Raw genomic sequence first — 14,967 nt, 5'->3', positions numbered from 1 at the left:
AGGCGGCCACCGGGTGGCCAGCAGCCACCGCCACTCCTCATTCACAGCAAGCGCTGGAGTGTCCCTCCATCCCGGAGTGTCCCGTCCTGCCTTGCGAATGCATTGTCACGTCAGTCTGATTTTTTTTCCCTCAAAAATGGATGAGTTTGGGCTGTTTATAAAATTTCAAGGATCAAAAAGTTCAGAAATACAGGTGGAAATGCGATGTGAGTAGGATGTGAGTAGGATGTGAGTATATATGTGTGTGTGTGTGTGTGTGATCTGGGCATAATCTGGTTAATTCCTATTTTCTTCCAAACGCTAGGCCACACTCTTCCCATTTTCACACATCCTACTCACATTTTTCCCTGGAGGCGATAAACAGCTTCCCATCGCATCACATATATATATATATATATATACATACACACACACAAACAAGAGAAGAGTTCTTGTAATATGGATAATAATCTAGATGCACAGAATATATAATTCTAACACAAAAAGCTGGACTAACTCAGCGGGGCAAGCAGCATCTCTGGTGAGAAGGAAAGGGTGACATTTCGGGTCGAGACCCTTCTACCTTCTTCCTAATCAAGGTAGACCTCATCACCCCCAGACACTCTCTGTGATACTCCATATCCATTCGTCTGAAGAAAGTTCTCGACTCGAAATGTCACCCATTCCTTCTCTCCAGAGATGTTGCCTGTCCCACTGAGTTACTCCAGCATTTTGTGTTTATCTTCGGTTTAAACCAGCATCTGCATTTCCTTCTTACACAATTCAAACACAAAGTTCCTTAAGCCTCATCATCTCCTGCACTTCCATTGAGTAGTCTCTGTAGATTCTTCATAAGAGAGACATCAGATCCCAGTGGTTGATAATGGCTAACTCATAAGTTGGACACATCATTTTCACAAGCAAGACAACACGATCAATGATTCCTTGCACTTTAAGCATTCAAAACAACTTAGGTCCCACTTACCAACTGTGTGGGATCTTCGTAGACTTGGACCTACTGTTGCCATAAAGGGGCTTGTACACTGGCTGCCTAATTAAGGGATGCTGAACTATTTCCACCTCTTATTATTTACCAGGAAATGTGTACCCAGAAACCTGGTCATGCCAGGTTTCATATAGTAAAATTAATAATTTATATTTTACACACTTGTTTCCCCTCTAAGTATCATTTCTTGTTATTTATAATCGAAGATGTGCCATATAGCCATGCAGGCGGATGTTATTGGGCCTATGCAGCTATCCAATTGAACCCACTTCCCCACCATTCCTTTCATATACCTCCAAAACCCAAAGGCAATTATAGCTCAGAGAGTAGCATTCTAGTCTCAAAAAGGTTGTGCACTAAAGTCTACCTCCAGAGACGAGCAAAAAATAAAACCAATAGCAGTATAGCAGTTTCACACTGTCAGAGGTGCCGCCCATTTGCAGAGTAATAACTCCAAGCTCCAACTGTCTTTATCGGTCCACATACTAATCTCTGCTGTCCTGACAAATATTTATTTCTGAACCAACAAAGATTATCTGATCATTATATTGTCTTCTGCAATACACTTCCCACTTCAAAGGTTCAAAAGCAGTTACTATAATAATAAGGTACACAAAAATGCTGGAGAAACTCAGCGGGTGCAGCAGCATCTATGGAGCGAAGGAAATAGGTAACGTTTCAGGCCGAAACCCTTCATCAGTCTGAAGAAGAGTTTCGGCCTGAAACGTTACCTATTTCCTTCGCTCCATAGATACTGCTGCACCCGCTGAGTTTCTCCAGCATTTTTGTGTACCTTCGATTTTCCAGCATCAGCAGTTCCTTCTTGAATACTATAATAATATATTTGTTTGGTAATACCCGTGAAGTTATCACAGACACTGCTATAATTCCAGTTTGACTCGTTTATTTTTGAACTGCAGTGGTTTGCATTGAAATATCTACAAAACACTTCATTTACAGATACAATAACTGTGCACCACTTTCATCTGTATATCCTTATTTTTTTAGTCTCGGGTATATCTCCCAGACTGTGTATTGTAACTATTGCTCACAATTACATGTAGATTAACATGCAACTCCAGGCCACACACATCTGATTTATGCTACATACAACATACATACAAACCTTGAACGGCAATAATAACCTTACCTTCTGCTGAAGTGAATTCACAAACCACTCATCTCCCATGAAGTTACATGCCATGTCCACATCTCCGTTATACACAAGGATCTGGTATTGCTTGAAACAGAATTAAACAAAAACAAATTATCAATCTGGAAGATGAGAAAATACGCAAGGTATTATTTTAAGAACAGTATGTACCGTAAGTGATATGAGAAAGTAACCTGTGAAGAATACACAGAGAGGTTACAAGGGGATATTGATAGGTTATGTGAGTGAACAGGTATAATGCAGAAAACCTGAACGTGTCAATTTTAGCAGGAAAAAAAACATAAAACATGGCAAGATTTTAAAACCCCAAAAGAGGCCGATAGTATATCTCAAAGTGTCTAGCCTCCTAATGTTTACTGGTCTGGCACTCATGGTCACTTGGGCAGAGTGACTTCAGTGTTCTTGAAACTTCATTCAGGCGTGTGTAAGTTACATCAACAGAAAATGCTAAGAATTTAATAATGTTTACTATTATTAAATTTAATAATGTTTTTCATCACAGGAAAGCACGTCTAACTATTTGTGCATCGTGGAAAGGCCAGCATTTATCTGCCCTCGAATATGACAGCAAGCCATCTTCTTGAACTGTTTTTTGTTGGAGCTAAAATTTATTTTGTAGGGAGTTCCAGAATTCTGATCTAACAATGAAAGACCCACAGCATATTTCCCAATCAGGATGGTGGAGTAGTTCCCTTATGCCTGCTATCATTGTCCTCCTTGGTGGTACAGGTTGCAACTTCGGTATTGCTATTGGGTATCATAAGATCATAAGTGATAGGAACATAATTCGGCAATTCGGCCCATCAAGTCTATTCTGCCATTCAATCATGGCTAATCTATCTCTCTCTCCTAACCCCATTCTCCTGCCTTCTCCCCATAACCTCTGACACCTGCAAAGGGTAGTCTCAGCATATAATTTCAGTGTATTTTGTAGGTCACACTACAGCTCGGATGGAATAAATGGTGGATAGATTGCCAATTAAGTGGGCCCCTTTGTTCTGGATGATGTTGAGTATTTTCAGTGTTGTTCGAGCTTCACTCATCTAGACTTAAGCCTTATTATGGTGATCAAAAGGGAACTGCAGATGCTGGAATATCGAAGGTACACAAAATTGCTGGAGGAACTCAGCGGGTGCAGCAGCATCTATGGAGCGAAGGAAATAGGCGACGTTTCGGGCCGAAACCCTTCTTCAGACCTTATTATGGTGACACGGGTGTTATAGTCACTTACTCTAACCTCCTCATTGTCAATGAATTCAGCTGACCAAATTTCAAAAGGGTCAGGAATGAAAATACCATAGAATGTAAAGAACAGTGACCCAATCTCAATTATAACACCATGATGACCAGGCAGGTTTGTCCCCACAGAAGGGACATTCACTAAGTCACTAGGTTGCCTTGGGGCATTAATCATGGACAATCACCAATAAATCTAGCTTTACATCAAGCTGGATTAGTGACCTATCCTGGTGGTGGACTCAACCTGGTCCATTGCAGGCAGCGCCCTCCCACCACCGAAGGCATCTCTAGGCAGCATCTATCGTCAAGGACCCCCTATCACCTAGGACATCCCAAATCTTACTTTGGCAACATGACACTATGGTCCTTCTCTTGCACTACCATGAGTATGTCAATTTTTCAATTGTGTTTTGCACGAATGTATTTTTTTTTTTGCAGTCCTGCTTTCAGAAATGTTCTGCTATTTGTTTTTGTATATTTGTCTATGTTCCTGTGATGTTGCTGCAAACAAGATTTCTCGTGGCACCTGTACCTCACCATACTAGTGCATATGACAGTAAACCCAACTTAATCATTGTACCGCTGCTGGCAAATTCATGTCACTTGCACTTCATGTGCAAGTGACAAATAAAACTGATATTGATATTGATTGATTGACTATTTGGAATAAAACAGTGAAGCGGAATGAGAAAAAATGTCATTACCCTGGCAGCCAATAGTTTCAGGTATTGATCCTTCATATCACTGTAGAGAGCTCGATAATTCAGATTCACTTTCATACTAGACAGGATCAAAAAGTTCACAGAATCAAGTGACAGAAACAACTTACAAATATTTCATTTCCTGAGACCATACTGCAATTATAAACTTCCCAAAATTGCACTTCCTGATTTTAACAGTGATCTTATCCACTGAATTAACACAAAATGTCAATAATGTTAGTCATTCCAAAAAGTAATAATGGATGAAGCCTTAATAAGCATTGATATTTGTTTAAAAGTTATAAATGACCCTCACATTCATACAACTGGTGGCCACGAAAATGTAATGGGATGGTTGTTCACATGCACAGATTGAGTATGGTATGACCATCCTCTGTAATATTGCTGTTCTCATGCAAGAATGTGGAACAGTTAATGCTGCACTACACTACCAGGTTACACTTTTTTTCATCTGCCATTCCAAAGAAAACAGAACATGTTTGCTCAGAACATGAATGCACAGCGGTAAAATAATGGAAGCCATTTTAAAATTAACCTTTGCTCCCACATGACTTCAAAGTTCATTGAACTGCTTGGGGAGGATAGAGAGCACCATTTCTTCCAGTGCCAATTTTGCCAATTAGTTAAAATTACTCCAGTGTCAAATAATCAAGAGCAAACAAATATTGTGCTTATTTTAGGTGTTATTCCAATCCCCAAATACACAGAGATCTTAAGATACCATGGATCCTATTATTCTATGATCCACACATGCCAAGAGAATATAAACCTATGCAGTGGTTTGGCTATGCTTTCCCATTATCTGCTAATAGATCAGGAGGATAGGACGCCAGAGCCACAATTCTCCTCCAGACTGTTGTGCTGCTGAACTCCAGGTGGGTAGGATCAATGATCTACTGTTGGTGTCAAAGTAATGCCAGTCGTGGTGGTGGGGAAGGACCTGGGGGATAAAGACTAGATTCACCTGTTCTAAATTAGGAAGAGATAGATCGCAAGCAGGAAAAAGTGAATGGCATCTTTCGTAAATTTAGGAAGATTACACAGTCCATTAGATTATTGGACCACAATTGTGCATATTCTACATTTCACTATTTGATATGACCTTTCATAGTAACAAGTAGCCTCCTATTGATGCTGTTGTATAATTAGTTAAATGGACAAATCTTCTTTGAACTACATTAAATGTTTGAGTTTGGTGCCATGCATAGTGGAAAAAGATCAAAGCAAGCACATAACACTGTACTAGACTATGTGGCTGATGGAGGAGGAAAGCTTCCGACTTCAGGAAGATAAAGGTAACCAGGTTAATGCAATCAGAAAATTGGCAAATTAAAGTATAATCAAGGCATACATGAGGCTATTATAGAAATGGATAAAACAATACGCAAGCTGTAGTTTTAGTCATCTCATTCAGGAAAGAGCTGATTGAAGTGGAGAGGGCACAAAGGAGGTTTACATTGACATTGCCTGGACTGGAACATTGCCCAATTGATGCATGGGCTGGGATTGTTTTCTTTGGAACAGAAGATTGCGAAGGGAAACAATTGAAGTGCATCAAATTATGAGGCCTAGGTAGAATAAATAGGAAGTATCTATCTCCCTCAACAGGGAGCACAGGGGAGGGGGCAAAGATTTACAGTAACAGGTAGAAGGATTAGAGGGGCAGGTGGTAGGGGTCTGGAAGCCACTGATTGAAAGGTCAGTGAGTCAAAAACAATCAGTTCTCTGGATTACATTCTCTTGACAGTTTTTCTCCACTCAATGACCAAAAAAACGAGGCTTTTGTCAGACCTGTTGACCAAATAGTGGCCATCACTATTTTTAGAACTGACCTTTCCCCATAAAACAAGGCATGATTCACAGACAATTATGGTGTCCACAGCTCACAAATCAAAATAATGTCAGTCATCTAATTTATGAAGTAGTTAAATGTGTACAAAGGGCATAAACCTACAGCGCTATGAAGCTAGTGCTGGAATATGGTAATAACACTTTATTGACCAGAATGAATCAGTAGTCTCCTGGCACATGAATTCTATGATAGTGACTGCTGAAAGCCAGATTCACCAGCAGACAAGGCAGGACATGCAAAGGATCCATGCATTACCAAACATTTGCTCCGTACAGCAACAATTGAACGGCTGCGGCTCGCCTCCAGTCCGTCTGTTTTTACTTTTTGTTGTTGTTTTTTTTGTCTTGTTTAGTTAAATTTTTAGTTATTAGGCTGTGTTATGTGTGGGGGGGGGGGGGGGGGGGGGCTGAAACAGGGCTTTCTGTTTCTCCCTTCGGGGGAATGCGACTTTTTCTTGTCGTATCCCCCTTCTCTGCCTCCGTCTGCGGAGCTGGCGGCCTCCAACCTGCGACCGACCTCGAGGCTCCGGAGGCAGAGCCAGCCAGGACTCACCAACACGAGGCTAGGCCGTCTTCGAGCTGTGGCGGCGTTCGAGCGCTCCAGTGGCAGCGGCACGACTCAGAGCTCCGGTGAGGGTGGCCCGGTGCGGGGCTGGGACGGTGGCAACGGCATGACTCGGGGCTGGGACAGCGCTCCTGTGAGGGCGGCCCGGCGCGGGGCTGGGGCGGCGCTCCGGTAAGGTCGGCCCGGCGCGGGGCTGGGACGGCGCTCCCGTGAGGGCGGCCCGGCGCGGGCCTGAGACGGTGCTCCGGTGGCTGAGGCGGCGTTCTGGCGGCTGCGACCTGAATCCGGGGCTCGGCCGCAGGCCAGTGGATGACATCGTCGGGAGGTCACAGGCTAGTGCCTGTTTTCTGGAGCTCCCGCGGCAACAGCTGCGTCCGCTGGACTGGAGGGCGGCAGCTTCGACCACCCCGGGCCGCGGAGCTTGAACCGGCCCGTTCGCGGAGCTCGGTGAGCCGCGGGACTGATTACCATCGCCCGGTGGGGTATCACCTCAGCGCAGAGGGAGAAGAGGAGGGAAGAGACAGTAACCCTAAGATTTTTGCCTCCATCATAGTGAGGAGGTGCCTGGTGAACTCACTGTGGTGGATGTTAATTTGTGTTTATTGAATGTTTTGTTGTTTATTATTACATTTATGGCTGCAGGCAACAACATTTCGTTCAGACCGAAAGGTCTGAATGACAAATAAAGGATCTAAGTCTAAGTCTCTAAGTCTAAAGTGAAATATAATAAATGATAATTGCACAAGAAATCAGATAAACGGGTTTACGGTCACTCAATGTGAACACACTGTTACTGCACACATGTGCCACCTGCAGCACAACTGCATTTTTACCTTGTACACAGATCACAATACTACTTTTGAAAGACTCCATTTGCAAACAGACTTCATAACGATGACAATAATTGTCTTGAATTACATTTTGGGTTAATTTATTTACCAGGTGCATCTTTGTGTTTACAGGGAGACAACTGCTAGGAACCAAGGCCTCCCCAAACAGGTCACACCCACCATGTAAAATCACAGCAGAAGGCAAGTAAGCCACAAGAAACTCTGCAGAAGCATTCAAAACTATGAAGCAATACTAGGCAGCGAATGCGAGAGACAAGATTTTACCTGCACATCTCCCATTTCTGCACAGAGGGTGGAATGTGCAGAGCATTTCGTACTTTTGGGCTATTCAAGTAGTTGGAGCAGGCAGTTGTGTTGGTGCACGGGGGGTCCAATCGAACGTTCCTGTTGTTCTGATACATGTCGTGCAGTTTCTAGAGTAAATGCATAAAACAGGAGCGTAAGATATGAATCTCAAGAACTGAGTTTGCTGGAACAGCTCTGGTAATCATATTGCAGGGAGAATGCCTGAACCTCTGCCAGATCTGCAAGTGGGGCACGAGTCAGATCATTCTTCACTTCCACTAAGTGGAAAGAACTGATTCAGGTCCGATTTTAAAGAATAATCCCACAAGGTACCGAACAGAATCATTTTATTCTTAAAGAATCAAGTGCAACACCTCCCTTACTTTCACCAGATTCAAATGTAAATCACTAATCTGAATGTCCCCAAACTTTAACTGAAAGTAGAGGAAACACATTTTGCATGTGACCACGAGAAAAAAAAACCTGAAAATAAAAAGTGGCGAAAATGAAATGAATCAACTACCTACCAAATGGAAAGTTTCAGTGAACTCCTGTAGTCCTCCAAGGACAAGGGAGTATCATCCAGGTTTGAGTAGCTTGCAACTCTTGCTGGAAAGAGTGTTTATAGAAATTGAGGGAACATAAAATCAGGCCCTTTCCTAATTTGCTGTTATATTTCATCATCTTGGCACACAGGAGAGGAATTGGAGACTGAAGCGATGCAAGTTAGATTGACGTAAGGATTCAAAACTCTGCTCTCCAAGTTAGTGTTTGGACCACTGACTTCAATACAACTGCAAGATGTGCTGGGCAACGTCTAATAGGAAATATTAGTTATAATATTTAATGTTATAATAGGAAAACAGATTCTGTAAATTGTGCCTCCGATGTTAATGTCCAATTTCATCAATTTTGCTTCTCTAATTTCTGCTTCATTTCAATGGAGGGATCTTTTTACAAGGTCCTTTTTTTTGACAACTATTTATTTAAACAACACAGCCAATCGACTTGTTTTATTGCATTAGATCAGCCTTGGTGGAGCAGACTGCTCCGACTGGTTGAACCACAGCTAAACACTGCATCAAACTTTTACCACCCATCCTTCACAGGTTCCACAATGGTCAAATATTTCTGGGGAAAATGTTCTGAATTTATTTTCAACTGTCTCGACACTGAGATCAAGAATTCTTTCTGTAAACCATTGTCTCTCCACTCTCTTCCCTCTTTTGATTGTTCCAACCCCGACTTCTTAGACTAATCTTTTGAATATCTGCTTTAATCTCTCATGTAGATTGATACCCGATTAGACCAAAGTAAAGGGTCACTGGGCACACTATGACAATAGACACAATAAGAATGCAAATTATTGTTGAATTTTCCAATGGCCATATTTATATGGACAAAGACAACACACATTTACCTTCTTCCACATAAGACTCATTTCATTTTTGACAAACAGAGTTCCCAAATCATATAAAACCAGTTGCTTCTGATTTTCATCAAAGCTGTGAAAGATGTAAAAAACAGCACATCATTTACTGGTTTAACACATATCGTTCCATATTAAGATAATACCTCCCTCATCCCCTTCATCAGATACAAACTGTAACCCCAATTTCCAGAATAAATCCTCAAAAATCTGTTGAATTGTCCCTGCTGGTTATGAAATGTTCAGCATGGTCAAAACCTGATGTACATGATATTTAGGCACATTCCAATTCCATACCCAATGAAAAATAAATAATTACCTTTGTAAAATAAATAATTTAAAAATCTGATTCCTAATATTAGTATTTCCTTTCATAGTCTTCCCCTCCATTGAAAGTCCAACCAGTGCAGGGAGGTACTGCAGATGCTGGTTTCGACAGAAGATGGACACAAAATGTTGGAGTAACTCGGCGGGACAGGCAGCATCTCTGGAGAGAAGAAATGGTGATGTTTCAAGTCGAGAGCCTTCTTCAGACTGAGAGTTAGGGAAGAAGGATCTCGACCCAAATCTTCACCCATTCTTTCTCTACAGAGATGCTCCAGCATTTTGTGTCGATCTCCAACCCCGTGCGGGATGGCCTTGCACTTTCCCCTCATACTACTTGGGGAATGGGCACGCATTTGTGCTCCCTTGCTGAAGCACATTTGGGAAGCAAAATGCAAACAGATTATTAGCAAATTCAAAATGTTCATGTTTACAGTGGAATTTGATAGATAATGCCAACTTTTCCCAGCAAAATTCAGACCATTATGTGGGATTTTTCCCTAGGAACAGATCACGGAAAATGTTACATTGCTACATGGGATAATGATCCAATCATTGAGAACGGGCATCCTCTGAAATAAAGGCATGGTTCTGGCTGAGAAAACTATTCCACATTTAGCTGGTCTGGGACGTAATTCCCAACTTTTGTAATGGTGCTCCGCTTCATGTTTGACCATTTTCAAACACATACAAATATCTGGATTTTCCCCATTTCATACAGTGGCCTTGAAATGAACATGCAAGGTTTATAAAAGTCATGGTCCAAATGCTGGACGATGCATAGCACCATGGCAGACGAGCTAGCCTATCCAAACAACAGCGTGTGCAGAAAGGAATCTCAACTTTTCAGCTAGTAATTGCCAGATTGGCAGTTAAACTACGCATCGTATCATAGCAGGGCTCGAAATTAACGGTTGCCCGGGGGGCAATGGCCGCCTAAAGTCCCAACGGGCAACCTAAAATCCATGTAGTTTGGCCCGGCTTGGCAAGCACATGCCGTTCAACTCTGAACGGGGCCCCCCTCTCTATCTCTCTCTGTCACTCTCCGTCTTCGCCCGCCATCCGTGTCCGGGCCGCCGGGTCTCTGCTCTCCAGCCGCTCCTCATCCGCCAGCACGGCCGGCCGCATTGCACATGCGCACTGCCACGGCAGATTCCAGCGGGACATAAAAGACTGCAACATCTTCAGTCTGACCGAGACATGGCTGACCTCGCTAGTGCCGGATCAGGTAATCTGCCCAACCAGGTCCTTCACTGTTTACCGTGCCGAAAGAACGGAAGAATCTGGGAAATCCAAGGGTGGAGGAGTCTGCTTCATGACCAATAATAACTGGTGCAACCCTGGAAATATTAAGACGCTTTCTCATTCCTGCTCGCCGTACCTGGAGCATCTGATCATGCCGCCCATTCTACCTTCCCCGGGAGTTCGGCTCAGTGATCATCACAGCCGTCTACATTCCACCGCATGCAGACACCGACGTGGCACTATCGGCCCTACACGATGTGCTATGTCGACATCAAAACAAGATCCCGGATGCGGCTATGGTGGTGGCGGGAGACTTTAATAAATCAAATCTCAAGAAGGTCATGCCTAACTTCTACCAACATATCACGTGTGCCACCAGGGGGGAAAAAACTTTGGACCACTGCTACACGCCGTTCTGCAAGGGCTACAAGGCCGTTTCACTCCTTCCTTTTGGAAAATCTGACCACGCTGCCATTTTCCTGCTGCCAGAGTATAAACAACAGATAGTACGGGAAGCGGCAGTGACGAGGGACGTAAAGCGGTGGTCCGACCAGTCAGAGGCCATGCTGCAGGATGCACTGAGCGATGTCGACTGGAATATGTGCCAAGCAAGTTCCAGTAACGTCAGTGAGTTCGCGGAAGCGGTCACGGACTTCATCGCAACAATAGCCGACAACATCGTCCCCACGGTAAAGGTTAGCATCTTTCCTAATCAAAATCCCTGGGTGGACAGGTCAGTTCGTGTTGCCTTGAATGCTCGCACTGCTGCTTACAACTCTGGCCTGGCATCCGAAAATATGGACGTCTACAAGGCAGAGTCCTACCGACTGAAGGGCGGTGAAGGACGCAAAAAGGAGGTACAGGGACAGGGTGGAATCGCAGATGGAGCAGCAGGACACCAGACGCCTTTGGCAAGGGGCTACGGACTTTAACCAACTACCGGAGCAGCCCCCCCCCCTCAACCGGAAGTGCCGGCACCTCCCTGGCTGATGACCTGAACTCTTTTTACGCACGATTTGAGGCGGGCAACAGCACCCCTAGCTCGCCGGCTAACAACAACACCGCCAGCGCACTGGCTAGCGAGGCTGGAGGGAGGCCCACTGCTGGGGATGGATGCACATTCTCATTGTCCGAGCACGACGTGAGGAGGGCTCTGACCCGCGTGAACAAGAAGAAAGCTGTAAGCCCAGATGGTATATCTGGGCGAGTACTTAAGTCTTGTGCTACTCAGCTAACTGCAGTGCTCACCACAATATTCAACCTCTCCCTGGCCAAGTCCATGGTCCCTGCCTGTTCCAAAAGATCCATCATTGTACCTGTACCAATGAATGCCTCTTCAGCTTGTTTGAATGACTACCGACCAGTGGCCCTCACCTCGGTAGTCATGAAATGCTTCGAGAGGCTGATCAAGAACCACATCTGCGCCTTCCTCCCTCGCAACATGGACCCGCTACAGTTCGCATACCGTCCGAACAGATCCACGGACGATGCGGTCTCCCAGGTTCTGCACACCGCTCTCTCTCACCTTGAGAGCCAGAAGGGGGGCTATATGAGGATGCAGAATTACTCCCTGGAGCTGGAGTAACTCTCTGGAGTAACTCTTACTTCAGGGAGCAAGAATTACTCCAAAAATATTCGAAATGGAATTTAAACTGGAAGTGGTGAAGGGTCCACCACCAAACTCCAAACTCTGAACAATAACAGCCTATTGCACTTTATCGGTTTATTTATTTTGTATATATATGGTCTATGGTATGGACACACTGACATGGTATAGACACAAAAAGCTGGAGTAACTTCAGACAGAATCTCTGGACAAAAGGAAAATATTACGTTTTGGGTTGGGTCTGAAAAAGGTTCATGCACACCTTTGGAATGTGGAAGGAAACAAGAGCAGGTGGAGAAAACCCATGCGATCAAAGGGAAAAGGAGCAAACCCCATCCAGTAGTAGGCCCCCCCTCGGTCATGACTGACCATGGGTGATGCATCCTAGTTTGTTGGATGCAAGCCTGGGCGAAAATGTAGACAGCACCCATACAGACAGCACCCATATTCAGGATCAATTCTGGGTCTCTGGCACTTTTAGGCAGCAGCTTTATGGCCAATGTACTGCCCCATAGTCTTGAACTGAATTAAAACATACAGTAGCTGTAAAGGGAGACATAGCGTCACTTAGAGATTTAAGAATGAAGGTGGGTAGTTTCTTATTTTTAGTAACCAAAGTTATCAACGTATAATTTTTTGTGTTGGAAAACACAGTATAGTGGCACAGCTGGTAGACTTGCTGCTTCACACGCCAGAGATCTGTGTTCGATCCTGTCCTTGGGCACTGTCTGTGTTGAATTTGCACATTCTCCCTGCAAGCGTGTGGGTTTCCTCCCACATCCCAGGCGCATTGGCTTTGTAGGTTAACTGTAAAATTGCCCCTAATGTGTAGGGCGTGGATGAGGAAAGTGGGATAACAGAACTTGTGTGAATGGGTAGACAAAAATGCTGGAGAAACTCATCGGGTGCGGCAGCATCTATGGAGCGAAGGAAATAGGCGACATTTCGGGTTGAGACACTTCTTCAGACTGATATGAGGGTGGGGGGTGGAGGGAGGGGGGGGCGACAAGAAGAAAGGAAGAGGCGGAAACAGTGGCCTGAGGGAGAGCTGGGAAGGGGAGGAGAAAGCAGGGACTACCTGAAATTGGAGGTCAATGTTCATACCGCTGGGGTGTAAACTGCACAAGCGAAATATGAGGTGCTGCTCCTCCAATTTACGGTGGGCCTCACACTGGCCATGGAGGAGGCCCAGGACAGAAAGGTCAGATTCAGAGTGTTGTGCGAAGCGATCGCCAAGCCTGCGCTTGATCTCACCGAGGTTGATCATACCCTGAATAATCCAACCACATTTTTGTTTGGAAGTGGAAAGAAATAATAGAAATTGCATTCATTGCCACGAGTAAAAAGCGTTGAGATACTGTATTATAATTTTGCTGCATATCATTGTGGTATATATCATGTCTTGATTGGTGAATATGTTTAGTTTGTGACTTTATTCAAAGCAGAAATAACATGTGAATGCTTCATTGAGCATAATTCCAACTGGTAACTACGCACTTGGTCCGAGCACATTATCGATCGCGTCATACAAGCCGTCTTAGATGACCACCTAAACTGTCATTTGGCAACTTAAAAAGCTGCCTAGGTTGCCCGGGTAGCAACAGAGAAAAAAAGTGAAGTGAGAGCCCTGCATAGCTCTTCCAACCCCACTGACTTCCCACAGGTACTAAGTTTAACATTTTTGTTTGCTGAGTAGACTATATTTCCAAATAAATTTACAGATTAGGCATTATGTAATTGGGACTTAAACGCATTTCAGGCAGGCCTAGTTGGTGCCTGAAGCCAACATTTCTACGGTTGTTTTGCCTCCAAGCAAACCTGGAGAAATAAATGCATTTCTTGGTAAAACAAGGAGCCATCGGTTTTGAGCTTCCCACATTATCTCCTCAAATACTTTCCTTAATGCTGGAATATTTGTCCCCAGATTCTCACTCACACCTTCTGATTGTCTAATATTTCTCGTAGGGACCAACAATGGGCTGCTGAAGAGATCCAGGGGCATCGGATCCCCAATCTGACTCCTGGTCTTGCTCATAGTAATATTTACCCATCTAAATTATTAGATACCAAACCTTTAATTGTCTTTCCAAATTCAAACCTTTGCTCAATTATTCCTTACCGGATTGTGCCTGGGACTCCACCAATACAATCAGCATACAGGTTGTATACATTCAGACCCGAGTACCATACAATTTGAAACACTTCTTTAACCTGTAAAGAAAAGACGTGTTAATCTTCAAAATTCATTGTCCTTTGGCCAGGAAGGTTAATAAAATTATACTGCAACTTAAATTTACCCTTTCAATACTCTAACCCAGCGGTGGGGAACCTGCGGTCTGCTAGGCCATTAAGTGCGGCCTTTTGAATGAATCCAAATTTTGTAGAACAAATCCTTACATTTTTATTAATATGTTTTTGTTCGTCTTTTATTATTTTTAATTTAATCTTAAAATGAACGTATTTAAAATACCAAAGAGTAAAAGAAGATTCAACGAAATAATCCTCCCCGATTGACGGCCACAATTAAAACATTAGTAAGTCATGAGGGCTATTTTAACAAAATAATGTACATTTTGAAGTATATCTGATTAGATTACAGCTAATTTATTAGATTATTAGATTAGCTGTAATCTTATTAGATTACAGCTAACTTAATGCGGCATTCCAACATGAAAAGGTTCCCCACCCCGG

General features: G+C 43.6%; 1 protein-coding gene across 4 annotated transcripts in view; it reads right to left on the bottom strand.

The window, feature by feature from the left end:
• The window catches only part of ctsa (cathepsin A), a 51,340-nt gene that overhangs the window by 4,732 nt on the left and 31,641 nt on the right, over positions 1-14,967 (bottom strand). For all 4 annotated transcript variants that reach the window (XM_033041996.1, XM_033041994.1, XM_033041995.1 and 1 more), the window contains exons 9-13: positions 14,396-14,487; positions 9,093-9,177; positions 7,652-7,800; positions 4,103-4,178; positions 2,136-2,225 (exon numbers count right to left, since the gene is read on the bottom strand). In XM_033041996.1, coding sequence (XP_032897887.1) covers positions 2,136-2,225; positions 4,103-4,178; positions 7,652-7,800; positions 9,093-9,177; positions 14,396-14,487 — 492 coding nt within the window. The remainder of the gene's footprint in view (positions 1-2,135; positions 2,226-4,102; positions 4,179-7,651; positions 7,801-9,092; positions 9,178-14,395; positions 14,488-14,967) is intronic.

The sequence above is a fragment of the Amblyraja radiata genome, chromosome 23 (genome assembly GCF_010909765.2).
Source record: "Amblyraja radiata isolate CabotCenter1 chromosome 23, sAmbRad1.1.pri, whole genome shotgun sequence".
In the NCBI taxonomy this organism is placed as follows: Eukaryota; Metazoa; Chordata; class Chondrichthyes; order Rajiformes; family Rajidae; genus Amblyraja; species Amblyraja radiata.
The sequence above is the reverse complement of the archived record's forward strand: the minus strand, read 5'-3'. Positions and strand labels throughout refer to the sequence as shown.